General features: G+C 38.5%; 1 protein-coding gene across 3 annotated transcripts in view; it reads right to left on the reverse strand.

Moving 5' to 3' along the window:
• LOC110333805 (aldo-keto reductase family 1 member C1 homolog) overlaps positions 1-18,055 on the reverse strand; it is a 21,517-nt gene extending 3,462 nt beyond the window's left edge. Inside the window, exons 1-8 of one of the 3 annotated variants that reach the window (XM_029547680.1) lie at positions 17,975-18,055; positions 12,297-12,425; positions 9,858-10,025; positions 8,952-9,068; positions 7,639-7,716; positions 7,020-7,142; positions 1,969-2,078; positions 1,535-1,700 (exon numbers count right to left, since the gene is read on the reverse strand). In XM_029547680.1, the coding sequence (XP_029403540.1) occupies positions 1,535-1,700; positions 1,969-2,078; positions 7,020-7,142; positions 7,639-7,716; positions 8,952-9,068; positions 9,858-10,025; positions 12,297-12,380 (846 nt within the window). In that variant the 5' untranslated portion in view covers positions 12,381-12,425; positions 17,975-18,055. Of the gene's footprint in view, positions 1-1,534; positions 1,701-1,968; positions 2,079-7,019; positions 7,143-7,638; positions 7,717-8,951; positions 9,069-9,857; positions 10,026-12,296; positions 12,426-17,961 lie in introns of all 3 variants that reach the window. The other 2 variants (XM_021215532.2, XM_029547681.1) reach the window with 2 other exon arrangements.
• Between the last annotated feature and the right edge of the window lie 624 nt (positions 18,056-18,679).

Raw genomic sequence — 18,679 nt, forward strand, 5'->3', positions numbered from 1 at the left:
AGAGAGAGAGAGAGAGAGAGAGAGAGAGAGTGAATGAATGAATATATGTAAGAATGTATATATTTATTCTTGTTTGCACATGTAGGGGTACGTGTGTGTGCGTGTGTGTGTGTGTGTGTGTGTGTGTGTGTGTGCAAACCTGAGGTTCATATCAGACTTCATCCTCTTAGCAATTGTACCTCATTCATTAGGGGAGGGTCTCTCCATCAGACCATAACTCACCAATATGACTATTTTTACTAGCTGGATTATTCTGGGGAATCCCCTATCTGCCTACAAGGCTGGAGATAGAGGGGAACACCACATCCACTTGGAATCTTAAGAGAGTTCTGGAGAATCGGTCCCATGGTTGCTAGGCAAGAGTTTTGGCACTGAGCTATCTCCCAGCTCTTAATGTTTTTATTTTTTTTTAACTTGCATTAACCTCTACAAATTAGTAGGAGAAAATGATATAATAATAATTATTTGCCTAAGTTTAAAGTCTTTGCAAATATCTACTCAGTGTCTTGAAGGAGAACACATGGTGAGGTGAAGCCTATGCCATTTGGTTACTGAAAGAAAATTATTTGAAGTTAAGAAACATCAGTTAAGAGACAAACTGAATCCTCAGGTAGATGGACCTCATCATCTTGCAAACATATACAACAGTTTTATGAACACATAGTGAACTTCAGCTAGAGAGATCCCTCACTGTTCAAGCCAAACTAAAAAAGAATTTAAGATCATAGACTAGTGAACTAAGTATGACTCTTTATATTAAAGCTCTATGTTGCAACTTGTTCACTTTGCAACTACTTTAGGTAATAGTACAGCATAGTTCTTGTAGTTGAAAATAAAAGATTATCTGCATAGGTAAGTCTTCAGGAAAATAATATGCACTTAGCTAGAGAAGCAACTCAAAAGAAATAAATACATCCATATTAAAATGTGTGAGTTCAGGCCTGTAGAGATGGCTCAGTAATTTAGAGCACTAGCTGCTCTTTTTGGGCAAGTTTGATCCCCAGCACCCACAGGGCCGCTCACCACTATTTACACCTCTAGTTCTAGGGTACATGATACCATTTTCTAGCCTCTGCTGGCACCAGGAATGTGTATGGTACATATACATATAGTCAGCCAAAATATCTATACACATAAACTTAAAAATGAATAAAAAATAAAATAAAATACGTGACTATGCAGGTCAAGTACAAAATAAAGCATCAAAAATTGTCATATCAAAATATCTATCCAAACTTACACTCTCATTTCAGCAAGCAATAAAGAGATCCCTTGCAACGGAGCTGTTCACAAGTGCATGACTGACTTCATGCTGGATCCTAAATCTCTGTGCTCTCTCTGAAACTAATACTATCAAGTTAACTTGACATTCGTGTTCAGTACAGAGCACTTGTGAATGCAAATGAAGTCTCACATGTGTAAGAAATGCTAAGAGATTGACTCAGAAAACAAAATTCCCTGAGAGATTTCAAAGAAGAAAATAGAGGCAAGATAGTGAGATAGCATGTAGGAGGTCTGCAACCTCCCTGGTCACCTGTATGTTCTCTTTTATCTCATTCTCTTTGTAACTCTGGGCAAGAACCACAATTCCACGTTGAAGATGATAGCGAAGGGCAATCTGAGCTGGACTTCGCTTGTGCTTTTTTGCCATGTCACAAAGAACTGGATCATTCAAGAGAACTGGGGAGCTTGGGTCTACCCTGGAAGAAAAGGCAGAAATCTTTAACTTCAAAAGTTGGGAATCTTTAGGAGGCTTCTGAACTCATAGGGTACCCACTCAAAACCTGGGGTCTTCAAAGGAGTCCTTGGACCAGCAACATTTCCATCATTGCAGTCTCCTAAAAAATGCAAATTCTACCCTCTCTCTCTAAGCCATTTCAAACTGAGCTTCTGGAAATTGAGTTGATAGTACTGAAAAGACTTCACCTGCACTGGTGTTTGAAGTAAACTCCCTATTGCCTTTCTTACCATCGCTTAGGTCTTTGAGATCCAAGAGCACAGTAGGCAACTAGAACAATGTCCTTTGACTTGCAGTAGTTCAACAGCTTGCTCTGGTTCAGGTAGAGATGGCATTCCACCTGTAGATGGGCGAACAAACATATATGATTATACGAGATGCTAATGTTAATGTAATAGAGAAACATTAAAGGCAAGTACCTGATAAAGGAAATGTAACATATTTAGATTATCAATATAATGTAATCTGTGTCTTTAAAACTTAATTTCTTGTCTATATTACTAATATGACACAAAATAATTTTCCTGTGATAATCCAGTTCTATGAACCATATCTTGGAGTTTAATTCTGTTTTGCAAATTACAAACAGAAAACATAGTGTTGGCTTGAAGATGTCTCCAGAAATAGAGAAATTTAAATATAGGGAGATTCAGATTATATAAGAGAACTATTGCAATGTCTCTAAACACAAATCTAACAATGTCTGATAACATCTTCATTCTTGGGGGATCTTTCTAAGCTCTCTGAAGGTGAAAAAAAATCAAAGAACCTGCTTTGAACAAGTTCGTAAGAATGTTGTAATAATAGGGTCAGGGACATTGTGCAGTGGCTTAAGATCTTTGCTGCCAATTAGAACTGAGTTTGCTACATGAGACTCACATATTATCTTCTGTTTTCTACATATCCACCATAACATATGTGTACACACACACACACATGTACACACACACACACACACACACACACACACAATCATGAGCACATACACACAAATGTTACTTTAAAAATTAAGGAAAATACTTATATTTCTATGTTTTACATTTAATTTGTATTTATATATCATTACATATCTTATATAGTATACATGTCTTATTTTTATAATTAGAATTAAATGTTTTATATTATAACTATAATTAAAATAACATACATAATAAATATAAAATGTATATTCAATATATATTACAAAAATACATTTATTCTCATTTTATTTAATTAAAAAGTAATGAAAATTTCCTGAGGAACCACCATACTGATTTCTGGAGTGGTTGTACTAGTTTGCAATCCCATCAGCAATGGAGGAGTGTTCCTCTTTCTCCACATCCTCACCAGCTTCTGCTGTCAACTGAGTTTTTGATCTTAGCCTTTCTGACTGGTGTGAGATGGAATCTCAGGATAGAATCTCTTTTCATGATGACTAAGGATGTTGAACATTTCTTTAGGTGCTTCTTGGTATTCCTCAGTTGAAAATTCTTTGTTTAGTTCTGTACCCCATTTTGAATAGGGTTATTTGGTTCTCTGGAGTCTAACTTCTTGAGTTTTTTGTATATATTGGATATTAGCCCTCTATAGAATGTAGGATTTAAAAATGATCTTTTCCCAATCTGTTGGTTGCTATTTTGTCCTATTGACAGTGCCCTTTGCCTTACAGAAGCTTTGCAATTTTATGAAATCTCATTTGTCTATTCTTGATCTTAGGGCACAAGCCATTGGTGTTCTGTTCAGGAAAATTTCTCCTGTACCCCTGTGTTTGAGGATTTTCCCCACTTTCAGTGGATCTGGTTTTATGTGGAGGTCCTTGATCCACTTGGACTTGAGCTTTGTACAAGGAGATAAGAATTGGTTGGTACCAAAGTTAAATCAGGATCAGATTAATGTTCTAAACAGTCCCATATCACCTAAAGAAATAGAAGCTGTCATTAATAGTCTCCCAACTAAAAAAAGCCCAGGACCAGATGGGTTTAGTGTAGAATTCTATCAGACTTGCAAAGAAGACCTAATTCCAACTCTCCTCAAAGTATTCCACAAAATAGAAACAGAAGGTACTCTACCCAATTCATTCTATGAGGCCACAATTACTCTGATACCTAAACCACACAAAGATCCAACAAAGAAAGAGAACTTCAGACCAATTTCCCTTATGAATATCGATGCAAAAATACTCAATAAAATCCTTGCAAACCGAATCCAAGAACACATCAAAATTATCATCCATCATGACCAAGTAGGCTTCATCCCAGGGATTCAGGGATGGTTTAATATACAGAAATCCATCAATGTAATCCACTACATAAACAAAGTCAAAGACAAAAACCACATGACCATCTCATTAGATGCTGAGAAAGCATTTGACAAATTCCAACACCCCTTCATGATAAAAGTCTTGGAAAGATTAGGAATTCAAGGCCCCTACCTAAACATAATAAAAGCAATCTACAGCAAACCAATAGCCAACATCAAAGTAAATGGAGAGAAACTCGAAGCAATCCCACTAAAATCTGGGACTAGGCAAGGCTGCCCACTTTCTCCCTACCTATTCAATATAGTACTTGAAGTCCTAGCCAGAGCAATCTGACAACAAAAGGAGATCAAGGGGATAAAAACCGGTAAGGAAGAAGTCAACATATCATTATTTGCAGATGATATGATGGTATACATAAGTGACCCTAAAAAGTCCACCAGAGAACTCCTAAACCTGATAAACAGCTTCAGTGCAGTAGCTGGATATAAAATTAACTCAAACAAATCAGTGGCCTTCCTCTACATGAAGGACAGACGAGATGAGAAAGAAATCAGGGAAACAACACCCTTCACAATAGTCAAATAATATAAAATACCTTGGTGTGACTCTAAGGAAGTGAAAGATCTGTCTGATAAGAACTTCAAATCCCTAAAGAAAGAGATTTGCATTTTTCTACATGCTTACCACCAGTTGAACCAGCACCATTTGTTAAAAATGCTGTCTTTTTCCCTCTGGATGGTTTTAGCTCCTTTGTCAAATATCAAGTGAACATAGGTATTTGGGTTTATTTCTGGGTCTTCAATTCCATTGATTTTCCTCTTTGTCTCTGTACCAATACCATACAGTATTTATCACTATTGCTCTTTAATATAGCTTGATGTCAGGGATGGTGATTCCCCAGAAGTTCTTTCATTGTTGAGAGTAGTTTTTGCTAACTTGGGTTTTTTGTTATTCCAAATGAACTTGCAAATTGCTCTTTCTAACTCTATGAAGAATTGATTTGGAATTTTGATGGGGATTACATTGAATCTGTAGGTTGCTTTTGTCAAGATGGCCATTTTTTACTGTATTAATCCTGCCAATCCATGACCATGGGAGATCTTTCCATCTTCTGAGATCTTTGATTTCTTTTTTCAGAGACCTGAAGTTCTTATCATACAGATATTTCACTTGCTTAGTTAGAGTCACACCAAGGTATTTTATATTATTTGTGATTATTGTGAAGGGTGTCATTTACCTTACTTCTTTCTAAGGCCTGTTTATCCTTTGAGTAGAAGGCTACTGATTTGTTTGAGTTAATTTTATATACATCCACTTTGCTGAAGTTGTTTAGCAGGTTTACAAGTTTTCTGGTGGAATTTTTGGGGTCATTTAAGTATACTATCATATCATCTGCAAATAGTAATATTTTGACTTCTTCCTTTCCAATTTGTTTCCCTTTGACCTCCTTTTGTTGTCTAATTGCTCTGGCTAGGACTTTGAGTACTATATTTAATAGGTAGGGAGAGAGTGGACAGCCTTGTCTAGTCCCTGATTTTAGTTGGACTGCTTCAAGTTTCTCTCTATTTGGTTTGATATTGGCTACTGGTTTGCTCCATATTGCTTTTATTATGTTTACGTATGGGCCTTGAATTCCTGATTTTTCCAAGACTTTTACCATGAAGGGATGTTGAATTTTGTCAAATGCTTTCTCATCTAATGAGATGATCATGTGTTTTTTTTTCTTTGAGTTTGTTTATATAGAGTATTACATTGATGGATTTTCCTATATTGAGCCATCCCTGCATACCTGGAATGAAGCCTACTTGATCATGATGGATGATTGTTTTGATGTATTCTTGGATTTGGTTAGCACAAATTTTATTGAGTATTTTTGCATTGATATTCATAAGGGAAAATGGTCTGAAGTTCTCTATCTTTGTTGGGTCCTTGTGTGGTTTAGGTATCAGTGTAACTGTGGATTCATAGAATGAATTGGGTAGAGTACCTTCTGTTTCTATTTTGTGGAATAGTTTGAAGAATACTGGTGTTAGGTCTTCTTTGAATGTCTGATAGAATTCTGCACTAAAGCCTTCTCTCGTCCTGGCCTTAAAAGCAACCATAATCTATCTGTTAACATTTGACTGATACTTTATGTAAAACACTTGTATGTATAAGAACAATTGATTCTTGTCTGGATGAAGAAGCTACTTCACCATGGATAAAAAGAAACATGCATCGAACTTTGCCACAGTTGGTGACAAAGGCACTTTTGTTTCTCAGGCCATTTAGATTAGCAATTAAGAATTCAAAAAGTGTTATCGGAACATTCTCCATGACATTCTACTATTCATTGGTTTCAATTTTGTATTTTGGTTTTACATTGGAGGCAGTTGTAAAAACAGTGTTCAGTGTTTCCTATGTTCCTCATACTACTTCCCCAGAGTGTTAAGATGTTACATAATGACATCACCAAGCAGCTAACCAAAACAAATGCAGAGAATCTCAGCCAAACATTAGACAAATCTTGGAAATCTTGTCAAAGAGTTGAATGAAGTATCGAGGAACACTGAAGGGACAGGAACTCCACAGAAAGACCAAAAAGGTCACCTAATCTGGACCCTTGGTGTCTATCAGTGACTGAACCATCAACCAAAGAGCATACAAGGCCTGGAACTAGGCCCCCTGCAGATATGGAATGGATATGAAGCTTGGTCTTCATGTGGGTCCCATAAAAAGTAATGAAAAATACAATAAGTATATGTACTTATAAGTATGTATGTATATATATGGAGATACATTTTCCAGCTCAAGGATAAGTCTATTTTGATCCTTAAATACTCCTACTGACATCTGCTTCCAGGAATACTTTAAATCTCCACATTTTAATAATCCAATATTTTATTTTAGAATCTCTAAGAATCTTTTGATACAGTGACACTTATCTTATAATCTTCTTTCCATGAAAATAAGATGAATTAAAGAAGGGGCAACCAGACTGGAGGCATCAAAACAGAAATAAGGAAATGGATGTGAGGTTAAGAGGCATGTGAGTGTTCCCACCTGGTTGCAGACAGGCTTATATTTGAGCCCAGGCTTATTCAGAATTTTCTCCAGTTGCCTGCTATTAAAGTTGGACACCCCAATGGACTTGGCCAGTCCTTCTTCCTTACACTTCTCCATGGCCTAGGAATGAAGGAGTTGTAAAGAGTCATATTTATATCGAAATAAATGCAAGATGGAGCTATTAAATGATCAGTGTCCACTCTGCACATATAGCTCATTGGCAGAGGCCTTGCCACAGTGTGAAAGACCCTGAATTTGATCATCATCATGCTAACATTGAGAAAGTCAGCCTAGGGAGACACTGCCTGAATGATCCCTGACACTGAACATGACAAAAACCAAAAGACTGAAGATAGCAGAGGAAGAAAGTGACAACCACATAGTATCCCTGGGTCCTTGCTAAGAAGCAGTGATGTTCACAATGAGTATCACAGCAGAATCCAGTCATTCCTGTTGTCCTGAATACTCCATTTCCCTCTGTCACATCACAGGAACTCCAGTGACAAACTTTGTAAACATAAAGAATGCCTACACCCAGAAGCACATTCCCATATTCTTCTGTACCCCTGTGGCTCCCTCCCTTAACTCCTCCGTTGTCCCTCTTCCAACTGCTCACCTCCCATGTAGCACAGATATCCACTGTGTCAAATAATGTTTTCCCATGCTCATCTTCAGGAAACAGAGCTTCGCCTGGCTGGAATAGAAATAGTCTGTGTGATGATCTGAATAAACATGGTGTCTCACAGGAATAGCTAGAATTGGAACACTAAATATTCATTAAGTGGAGCACCATGCTATGTATTTATATTTACAGAGTGATTTGAATGTGAAATCTTAAGTAGTATTTTTGGGTGCTTGAACTTTCTCTTGTATATATCATGTAATTTTACATATCTATTATTATTATTAATTATTATTATACAGTGTTCTCACAGATATACCCTTGGCTTCCTAGCTGATATCTATTATTTTTTCACTTCTTATTGATTATTCTGTGTCGGGAGACATTTTGCCTTCTTCTGTGAAATTCTTCCTGTCAGGCAGTCAGGTCTCCTGGCAGGCCAGGATCTACTGGCAAATTTCCTTGAGTGCTGACACATGGAATGATAAGAGGGCATACATTTGATATTCAAGGAGAGGGACCGAATGTTCTGTAATCTTGGAGGAAGGAACAAGGAGGAATAGGGAGGCCTCCAGATGAGAACAGATATCAAAAGTACATCAGCCATTGTCTCTGCTGGCTTATGACATTGTATCCCATGATACTAAAATGTATATAAAACCCAAGAGAATTAAACTTGGGGCTGCTGCATTAGTGACTGAACAATCCTCCCAATTTCTAACCTTTGCCTGAGTCTTCTTTTCTGTCATTTGTATAATCCTCACTCCCCGCTCAGAGGACTGCTCAACTTTGTACCAGATGGACGAGTACATTTCTGATGAGATATTTTTCTATCACTGAGAAACTCAGTAGTCATACGAACTTGATCTCCAGCAATAATGAAATTGAGTCATGACCCAGGCCAATCAGTTGTCTTTTTCTATCTGAGTTTATTTGCACCAAAGTCAACTACATCCACTAAGGATGGTAAATTAGGGTTATATTCAAGTCTAATTTTGATGATAGTAAACTCAAAGACGCTATAAGGAGGCAATAACCCAGAAACTTGAATTGTCTCAATGCCACAAAGAAAGGCTGAATTAAGTGCAAAAACATACAAATGCAAGATTAGCTTTAAATCTAAAATTCTAGCAATTTCTTGGGATTCCCATTTTATGATTTTCTTATATAATCTACTTTGTATAGAATATAGAACATAGCAATTGAGTTTACAGAAAAATATAATAGAAACTTATCTTGATCTTTGTGAAAAATAATAGCCCCACCATTGTCAAAGTTGATTAAATCTGGTCATTTAAATTGCTTACCTTCATTTGCATCGGATAATGTATAATATAGAGGTCAACATAATCCAGCTGAAGGTTTTTCAATGATTTCTCCAAGTTAGAGCGAACCAGATCTGGTCTATGGAAAGTGCACCAAAGCTATTTGCATGAAAGAATGGAAAAATCCTAGATTAGTAAATTATTATTCACATATGGAGGCTTTATGTTACATAATGCTTGTACATTTTGTACCATAATAGAAAGTACTAATAAATAAAATTTTCTTTATTTTATTTGTGGCTTCCATTTATGTGACTTATACATATGGCCATCATTATAAGATGCTTTCAATCTTTCAAAATTGAAAGAAATGTTCTCAAAAGATAAAACTCCCATCAACTAATAATAATATTCAGTCTCTGGATTATATTGTAAAGAGATCAGAAACCAATTATTATTCTAATTATTCAATCTGTTTTTCAATTAAAAAAGAATTGGAAGCTTACTTTATTGAACACTAGCACCACGTGAATATTCTAATCTGTGATGGACACAAGTAAATTCACTTTAACTGATCTTTAATATGAAGGTTGCTTTTTACTGCTATTTGGTATTTAGAGGTAAAAAGTAGTTTTTGGAATATAACAGATTTCAAAGCTATCTAGGAGATATAGAAGCCACAATTTCATAGTTTACCTGAACTCACAGTCCATGATAAAATATAATCGAGGCTCAGAAAAATAAAGGATTTTGAACTATGCATTTGTATACAGTAGGAAGTCATAATCTTTTTGGCTTTTCGTGCTGGAACTCGTCTATGAATTATATGCAACTAAGAGTTGAACCTGAATGTATATTTTACCACTTAATGATCCAATCAAGTTAGTGTTTGCTTGCTTATATTACATTTCAACTAACCTGTACACCTAAGCACCACACACACAATACCTTTGTAGTGAGGAATATGTCTTCTCTTTTCACAAGGCCAGCTGCAATCTTGTTTCGAATAGACTGCCCTACATGTTTTTCAGTTTGGTACACATAAGCAGTATCAATATGGCGGAACCCAGCCTCTAGAGCTAATTGGATAGCCTCCAGTGGCTTATTTTCAGGAACCTGAAGAAAGAACAAAGGGAAGTCTTTAAAGACACAGAAGAGAGTGGCATAAATGGATCTGATGGTCAATTTCCTGAAGTTGAAGGAATTATATATTTCTAGGTCATTCTCATACAGCTTTAGTGCTTAATAAGAGTCTAGATCCTGTCCACTGAAATCCTACCACCTCTAAAACAACAGAATCTACAACAGAAATTGTGGAGACCAAATACACAAGCGTGATTTCAGTAGAATCATCCTTTTCCTATATCTCAGGTTAGGTGAGCATTTGGGGTAGTAAGTATCAAATTATCTTCACTGGGTGTTTCCTGGGTAATCGCCAGAAGTTCATATCCGTGACCTTTACATACCCACACAACAGTGGTCCATCAGTTGCATCAAAGCACCTGAAATAGACCTCACATTCAGCCAGTATTCTGGAAAAGTTTACAGGGTTGAGTATATAGGAATAGTCTTGTTATAATTTATGTAGTGGGGTCACAGCTACAACAGGAGAAGGGTGCTTCGATCAAAACAGAGAAGAAATACAAATTTGCTTCTGAATTATGCATCTTCCTCTAGCAAAGACTCCTAGGAAATACTGAGTTATTTTCTGCATCAAATTGTAACAATATATGGAAATATCATCTGTATAGAGAGCTGGTTGTTCCTTATTTTGTAAGGGATTATTGACATTGAGTTGCTGGCCATTAAAACAAAAGTTACTTTATTTAGTGAAGATATAACCTGACTTAAATTTAAAATTATTGCCTACTCTGCCAGATTTGAGTAACGCTGTGAACATTCATATGTTAAAAATTAGAGGATTCACAATTATATTAAAAACTTCAGAGCAGGACATGATGCCCTACCATTAATACCAATGTTCCAGAAGCAGAGGAAAGCAGATCTCTGTGAGTTCAAATCTACCTGCTCTACATAGCAAATTCCAAGCCACCCCCTCTCAAAACAAATAAAAAAGAAAGGAAGGAAGGAATAGATGAAGAGAGAGAGAGAGAGAGACAGGGAGAAGGAAGAGAAAGAAAGAATTTCTTTTCTCAGTGAAGTTATAGTAAGTGAAATGGTGATTCTCAGCACTGAGCCCTGAAACCTGCCCAGGTTGTCTTGCTGCAGACATACTCAGGCTGAGACTTCTTGACACTTGTCTTCTTTTTCTTTTTCTAAACAATATTTTGGATTAACTTTATGTATGAATATTTTGTCCTCATGTATGTCTGAGCATCATGTGCAGGCAGTGCCCATGGAGTCCCATGTTGGATTACTAGAATTGGAATTATGGATGGTTGTAAACCACCAAGGGACAGGTGGGAGACAAACCCTGGTCCCTGCAAGAGCAATAAATGCTCTTAACCATTCAACCAGCTCTCTAGCTCTGCTGCTTTCCCTTCTGCATGCCACTTTATCCTATAAAGTAACTAAGTATCATCATATTTCTTCACTCTTGATCTTTGAAAATTTATGAGAAGGTAAATTGTATTCAGGGCAGTTTGGCCATTGTTACTCCACAAATATTTTCATAAATTTTAGAGATAAGAAATGTAAGAATTCAAAGTTAAAGGAATAATTCACTTCTTTTAAAATCGTGAGACTCTAAGGAAGATTTTAAAATATAAAATTCCTTCAAAGTTTGCAAATTGCCCTCTTTGGTCACCTCATTTCAGAGAACCTTCTGGACAACTGTGTTCTACTCCTAAGGTACAGTAGCAAAGACCAGCCAGTATGTCACCATTACCATTTACACCAGCATCACATTGCAGTGTCCCCTTAGTCCACACAATTTGAGAGTTGTAAGTGGAGGCTTTACTTAACTCAAGTGCAGCATTTACTGTGAATTTTACTGACAGCTCCTCAAAATAGAACTTTGATAGTCCTTAGACATTTATGCAAACATTCAACATGCTCATTTCCCTAAGCCTTATATTATTTAACAGGGGAAAAATACCTGAAATTCATAGCTAAACAGAGGAATTTCCCTTCCCTCCTCTGCCATTAGAATACAATCAAGGAAGCTGATGGTGTTATGGACTGGTAACTGATTCTTGTAACAAGCCAAGATCAGTTATTGGAAATATTGGTAAGTGATGATGTAATTAGATCTTCATACAGAACAAAGTCAAACTATCTTCCCCCTTGTACAATACTCTAGAGAAACAGAACCAGTTGAGTCCCACAGAGTCACATAGCAAGTGAGTGACTTGATGGCTTCATTCTCTCCACCCACCCTCAGCCCATTTTCTCTTGACCCATTCACCACAGCCCCACTGTTCTTACCTCTTCCGGTTTGTAGGTGCCAAAGCCCAGTGCAGGGATGAAGTTGCCATCATTCAGTTTCACACACTGCTGTTTGGAACTCATTGCTTATTTCTCTTCTGACTAAGCAGGTTCTGCCGCTCCTGCACCCTTTGTGGAGCAGTCAATAAACTTCCTAGCTAATGGATAACCAAAGGCATACTCCCTCTAATGTCTAAGTAGTGTTGTTATCTGATTAATGATTAAACAGTACTTATACCTGTCTAATGGTTACCCAGTGACATTGCTTGTTTAATGGTTGACCAATTCCAAAGGGAAGGTAGGAATTTGAAGAATGACTTTTACCTGTGACTTGGTATCATTCAGGTAATGATACCAAGATAAAAGATAATTCTGTAGTGAATCATTAAATATTCATGATTTTTAAATTAAATTTCTCCTTATGACATATAAATTACTGTCAGCTGTTGCAAGTGGTTAAGGGACAATCACTGGTTGTTTTGGGATGTCTCAAGTCTCCCCTTGTCTCAAGATCAGCAGCGCTTTAAGTTCTTGTGCACAATTGAGCAAGCAGTCTAGCTTGAGTTTCAGCAAACAAGGAAGTTTAGACTTCAGAATAAAAGCAGACCAAGGTGGGCAACGGTGGTCTTGACTCTGACAGGCACAGTCTTCTCTCTCTCTGTTGTCTCTTACCTATATTTCCCTCAGTGTGGGTACTTTTAGAAAAGGGGTCTATATCTCTTGAAAGTCTATCTTATCCCAAATTCAGTGTAATAAATGAGGAATAGAATCTAGATAACCCCAAGGTTGAAATGCTCACTAAGAGTGTGTAACATCAAGAGGCACACACTCCTATATGAGAAAGTTACTGAGCTTGTTTGAGCCTATCCAGGTAAAGTCAACCATTTCCACATGTTGTTCTTTCTGTCCTATTTTGGAAGACTAGCACTAGTCCAGTGAGGGTGAGCATGGCCAAGTATTGTTAAAACATATTTTACCATGGTAGAAGGTCCATGATTTCAGTATTCCTAGGCAGATGGCTAGGTTTTCAACACCAGGACTGTTGAGTTGGTTTTAAGTCCTTCTACCATCTATAACCACCACATTATTAAACCATTATCCCTAACTATATTCTAAATACTTGCTCTTATTCTCGAAGTTAAATTTAATCCCTACTCCTCAAGAAAACTTCTCTATGAAAAAAAAAATAACAAAATGCCAACATGCACATTTGTGGAGCCTGGTCCCAGCTGACATTTATAATACAACTCTTATACCTAAGCCTCAGGGTTACCTACAGCTCTTTATATCCTGATATGAGGAGACTGTAGCTCAGCTAACCTCTGCTCTACATTAGGCTCTTGAAAGTCTTTAGGGAACAGGGACAGTTCTCTGTCTATTCTTTGCTGGGTGAGGGCACTGTCATAAGGATCAACCAGATGAGGAACCACAGATTCCTCCAAAAAAAGTAAGTTCATGGAGTCTTTAAAAGAAGAAAGTGGCTGGGTGTGGTGGCACACGCCTTTAATCCCAGCACTCAGGAGGCAGAGGCAGGTGGATTTCTGAGTTCAAGGCCATCCTGGTCTACAAAGTGAGTTCCAGGACAGCCAGGGCCAAACAGAGAAACTCTGTCTCAAAGAAAAGAAGAAGAAGAAGAAGAAGAAGAAGAAGAAGAAGAAGAAGAAGAAGAAGAAGAAGAAGAAGAAGAAGAAGAAGAAGAAGAAGAAGAAGAAGAAGAAGAAGAAGAAGAAGAAGAAGAAGAAGAGGAGGAGGAGGAGGAGGAGGAGGAGGAGGAGGAAAGTGATTGTAATGGTCAAGGTCAGGGTCATTTGGTTACCATCAGCTGCATTTTTGGGAAAAGGAGTGTTGAAGACATCAGTTGCAGCAGGGTACTAAATTAAACAAGGATCAAAGACACAAGACAAAAATCAAACTATGAGAAAGAGATTTAGGAGCCTGTTGGCATAAGTTGCATGTAATTTATTTTTTTAACTTAAAAAATTCCCAAGACTTTAATCCAATGTTGGCTATGATGTGTTAGGATGTGGTCCAGGAGAGGTGTACATTTGCATGCCAGAACAGGGCATCAGATCCAGCATAGATGGTTGTGAGCCACCATGTATTTGCTTGGAAATGAACTCAGGACTTCTGGCAGAGCAGACAGTGCTCTTAAATACTGAGCCATCACAAAGATTTGCCTTGAATCTTTGAATGTACATTGGTGCTATTTTGCCTGCATGCATGTTTCCATGAGTTGTGAGCTCACATGGATTGTGAGTGTCCATGTGGGGGCTGAGAATTGAACCCAGGTCCTCTGGAATAGCAGCCAGTTCAGCAATATTTTTGCCTATCTATTTGAAAAGTAATCTGTTGAATTCTGGAACAAAGCAATTTGGTTGCCCAATAAAAGAGGGTCAGGGTCAGCAACATAAGAAATGAGAGGCTATTCAGGGCCGTACCTGTTTAAATAATGTTAGAAAAACATCTGAAGATATTTTTATGGGAGTCAAGACAGGATTTATCTGTTGAGGCCAGAGGCTAGAGTGGGTGGAGGAGATAAAGCTGCCAAGTTATCCACTTGCCATGGGACTCTGTGGGAATCACCTGGCTCTGTTTTCCATATTTATTATTGATCGCATACGATTCTGAGTGTTGCCGAATGTTATATTCCAGAAGGGACTGGTCAGGATAGGAGCTCCCAAAGACCTTGAACACTAAATTATCACACAAGAGAAGGCATAAACACACACACACACACACACACACACACACACACAACAAAAACTATTTGTCTGCTAATCTTGTAATTGCAGGTTGGTTCGCAGAATATCTGTCCCAATGAAGGACTGTGAGAGGTTGCAAATGGTCACTTTTTCATAGAGGATCAAGCAAGGAAAGAGAACCACTGGGGCCTGCTGGACCAGTGATGACAGATAGCATCCAGGACCCTTGTGCTGCCTCTAACATACAAAACGTTTCCCAGACATGGAAATGGGTATTGATGAGCATCACAAACTAGTAGTCCTTGATCCCTCAGAGTGATCACTTCTTTCATTCATAAATAAGGAAAGACTTTCAAATGGGGTGCTTGACATTGAATGGCTACCACCTGACAGTTTCAAATTTCAAATAGTTTAATGACCATGTTGCAACAAGACCAGATTCCCCACAGAATTTTTAAATTAATATCAAGTACTAAAAAAATACCTTGCTCACGTAAATAAATACTTGGAATTGTGATTGAATTTGCAGCTTTTGCAGAAGTTGGAGTTTCCTTTAAGGATACAAACAAATGTGAGAAAAAAAAAAAAAAACTTCTCCCTTTTTCTTTTTCACCTTCAAAGTAGATCAAGCAGGAGGATGGCAATGTAATTAACATTAAGAGGCTTAAACATAGGGACCTTGTTGCTACTTTTTGTTCATTGTCTGAAAACATGTCAACAATTGTACTATGGTATTTATTTTGGCTCCCATTCAAAGACAAGTCTTTCCACCCCAGGTCATAATAGAGCCAGGCTTTATTACAAAAGAAAGCAAGTTGCCTCCTTTTGAAAATGTCTGGGTTGAGCTTGCCCCAATTCTTTAGGGTGCATCCTAGAGGCCATCCAATGAGTTGGAGATGGGCCTGATTCCCCATCTTACAAATAGAGGAATAATGAATTAGAAAGGCAGGCAGCACCTCAGGCAAAGTGACCCTGTCCACTCAGGCAATCCTCCAACTAGGGTTGGGGCCACTTACTTGCTATGTGTAGTCTAGCCTCCAGGGGGCAGTTCTGGATCTCTTTAGGTATTGCCAAGGAATTTCCTCTTGAGATTGAACACTGACCAGTCTCTTGATCATCTTGCGAGACATCAACGATTCTCAATTCCCTCCCATCATGCTTGGACTAGCCTCCTTATCTTTGACCAGCCTATTATAACATAATGTTTCTCCTTCAAAATTATGGTCTCAAGTGATTAAACCTAGTGTTTGAGCTTGCCAGTTTCCAGATAACTTGGCTGTCATCAAACAGTGGAGTCCCTGTTTTGTTTAGTGGTTAGGAATTTAATAGGCTTTTTAAAGAATACACACAAGCTGGGAGCATGGCTCAGTGGTGTAGTCCATGCCTAGTATGTACAGTGCTCTGAGTTCAATTCCCATTACTGCAAAAAACAAAGAAAACACTTGCTTTGAACCTGTGATGTAACTTGCTTGGTAAAGTCACTATCTATGAAAGACTGGAAACCTGTGATTGATCCCCAGAATTCATATAAAGGTGGAAGCAGAAAACCCACCTACTGCCATGGCATATGAGCATATACACCATGCTCATTCATTCACACAGACACACAGACACACAGACACACAGACACACAGACACACACACACACATGTAATCAACAATAATAATTGTGGGAAGCTATGTAACGCCATTACAAGATGGCACTGACTACCACTGGCCACCACCTGTGTACTTCGGGTAAACAACCAATGTGCACAGGTGCAAATGGGTTTCATGCCAAGTCACAGCCCGTCCTGGGGCATGTAAATTAAGGACTGAAAGCAGAACCAATCAGACATGACCACGCCAGTCCTAGGCCTATAAAAGCAGTGCTAGTTCTAGGGCTCAGGGTCTTTCTCCACACCAATCGAGGTCTCCCAATAACCGTGTGCAGAAGAATCCTGTTGTGCCGCTCATTCCTGCTGGTGGGAGGGTCGCCGAAAAGTGGTGCTGAAACCCGGGAACCATGAAACCCATTTGCACCTGTGCACATTGGTTGTTTACCCGAAATACACGGGCAGTGGCCAGTGGTAGCCAGCGCCATCTTGTAATGGCGTTACGTGGCTTCCCACAAATAATAATTTAAAATAATAAACAAAATAATTCCAAAAGAAAACCGCAAGTATCTGAGCAGTAGGAGCAGGAATCCCCCTGTAAGGGATGAAGACATTTAAGGGTCATCCCCTGTCAACGGCCTTCAAGTTTTCCAAGGCTATGTATGCCAGGGTTTCATAGTAGGAGGCTGTGCGGTTAAAAAGGCATTTCATTCTGCAGCTCTGAGGACAAAGATCCTCCAGACCTCATTTTATCCTTAAAGCCTTGCAACTTTCCCAGGTAGTTGACTACAACATCAGAATAACCAGCTTGGGGGGACTTCAGTGTCTTTGGACATGACAGAGGAAATAAAAGGGATTCATCCGGGCAAAAGGCATAGGAAAGGAACAAGCCAATGTCCTTGGTCATTCCAAATTTCCAGTGTCACACAAGCAACAAACCAGAGGCAGCTGTGCTTAGGTTGTTGTTTCAAAAAAATAGAAAAAAGAGGAGGAGGAGGAGGAGGAAGTAGTGTGAACAATGTAAATGAATAACAAAAGAAATTATGATGCACACCTTTAATCCTAGCACTCAGGAGGAGGAGGAGGAGGAGGAGGAGGAGGAGGAGGAATGTAAGAAACCCATAGAGTGGGTGGCAGAGGCATTTAAATGAGGATTATAAGTAGTGATAAAGAAGCAGAAGTGGAGAGAGACAAGTATTGAAGCTAAAGGATTCTCATATCAGAAAAAGCAACAAGAAGAAAATTATTCAATACACTTAGGAAACGTAAAAGAAGTAAGAAGATGCAAGTAGTTAACAGAAGCAGAGTCCTTTTGATGGGTGGGGTAGGGAGGGGGAGAATGGTGCCCTTTAGCTAAATAAACTGAACCTGTATTGAATACCAGATGTCCTGGGGGAGGGCTCCAGTTCCCAGTCGTCTCAACTCTAGCTTCACTCTTGGGTCTTCTGAATTGCAATGTGAATAATGTAGATGGAATGTTCAATAGGGAGAGCAGCCAAGAGTTTCATTTCAGAAAACAGGGAAGACTTCTCTTCAGAATAAGAGCAGGCTGAGTCCAGCAGCAATGCCTGGAGCCTGGCGAGCAGGGACTTCTATTTCTCCTCTACTTGATAACACTTTTCCTGCCCCTCCTCCAGGGAGGGCACGTCTAGAAAACAGACTTTTTTTTTAGTATCCCCCCCCCCTTTTTTTTTTCTCTAAAGGAGTTGTCAAAAGTTCAAGAATATGCATAGGATTTTAGTCACACATAAAATAAAAGTCAATTCACTGCGCTTGCTTCCCTGGGCATGCCTGTTTAGGCTGACCCCCAAACTACCAATTATTATTTATGTTCTGTTCATGGGTATAGGCATGGACCAGTCCCTCCTGCCTAAATTTTATGTGTGTTTAATTTTCAAAGCCTTTTGCCGTGATGAAGCGTCTACTTGATTACAGAAATCCTAAAAAGCGATGAGCTACCACGACAGGCCTCCCACGGGCTGTGATATTCTACAGATTAGCTTTGTCTCTCTGCTGCAGCCGTCAGAATACAAAAATCAACGGACCTTCAGAAGTTAGAATTCCCCCAGGAGTCTTGCACTTGGAG

The sequence above is a fragment of the Mus pahari genome, chromosome 16 (genome assembly GCF_900095145.1).
Source record: "Mus pahari chromosome 16, PAHARI_EIJ_v1.1, whole genome shotgun sequence".
NCBI classification, from domain to species: Eukaryota; Metazoa; Chordata; class Mammalia; order Rodentia; family Muridae; genus Mus; species Mus pahari.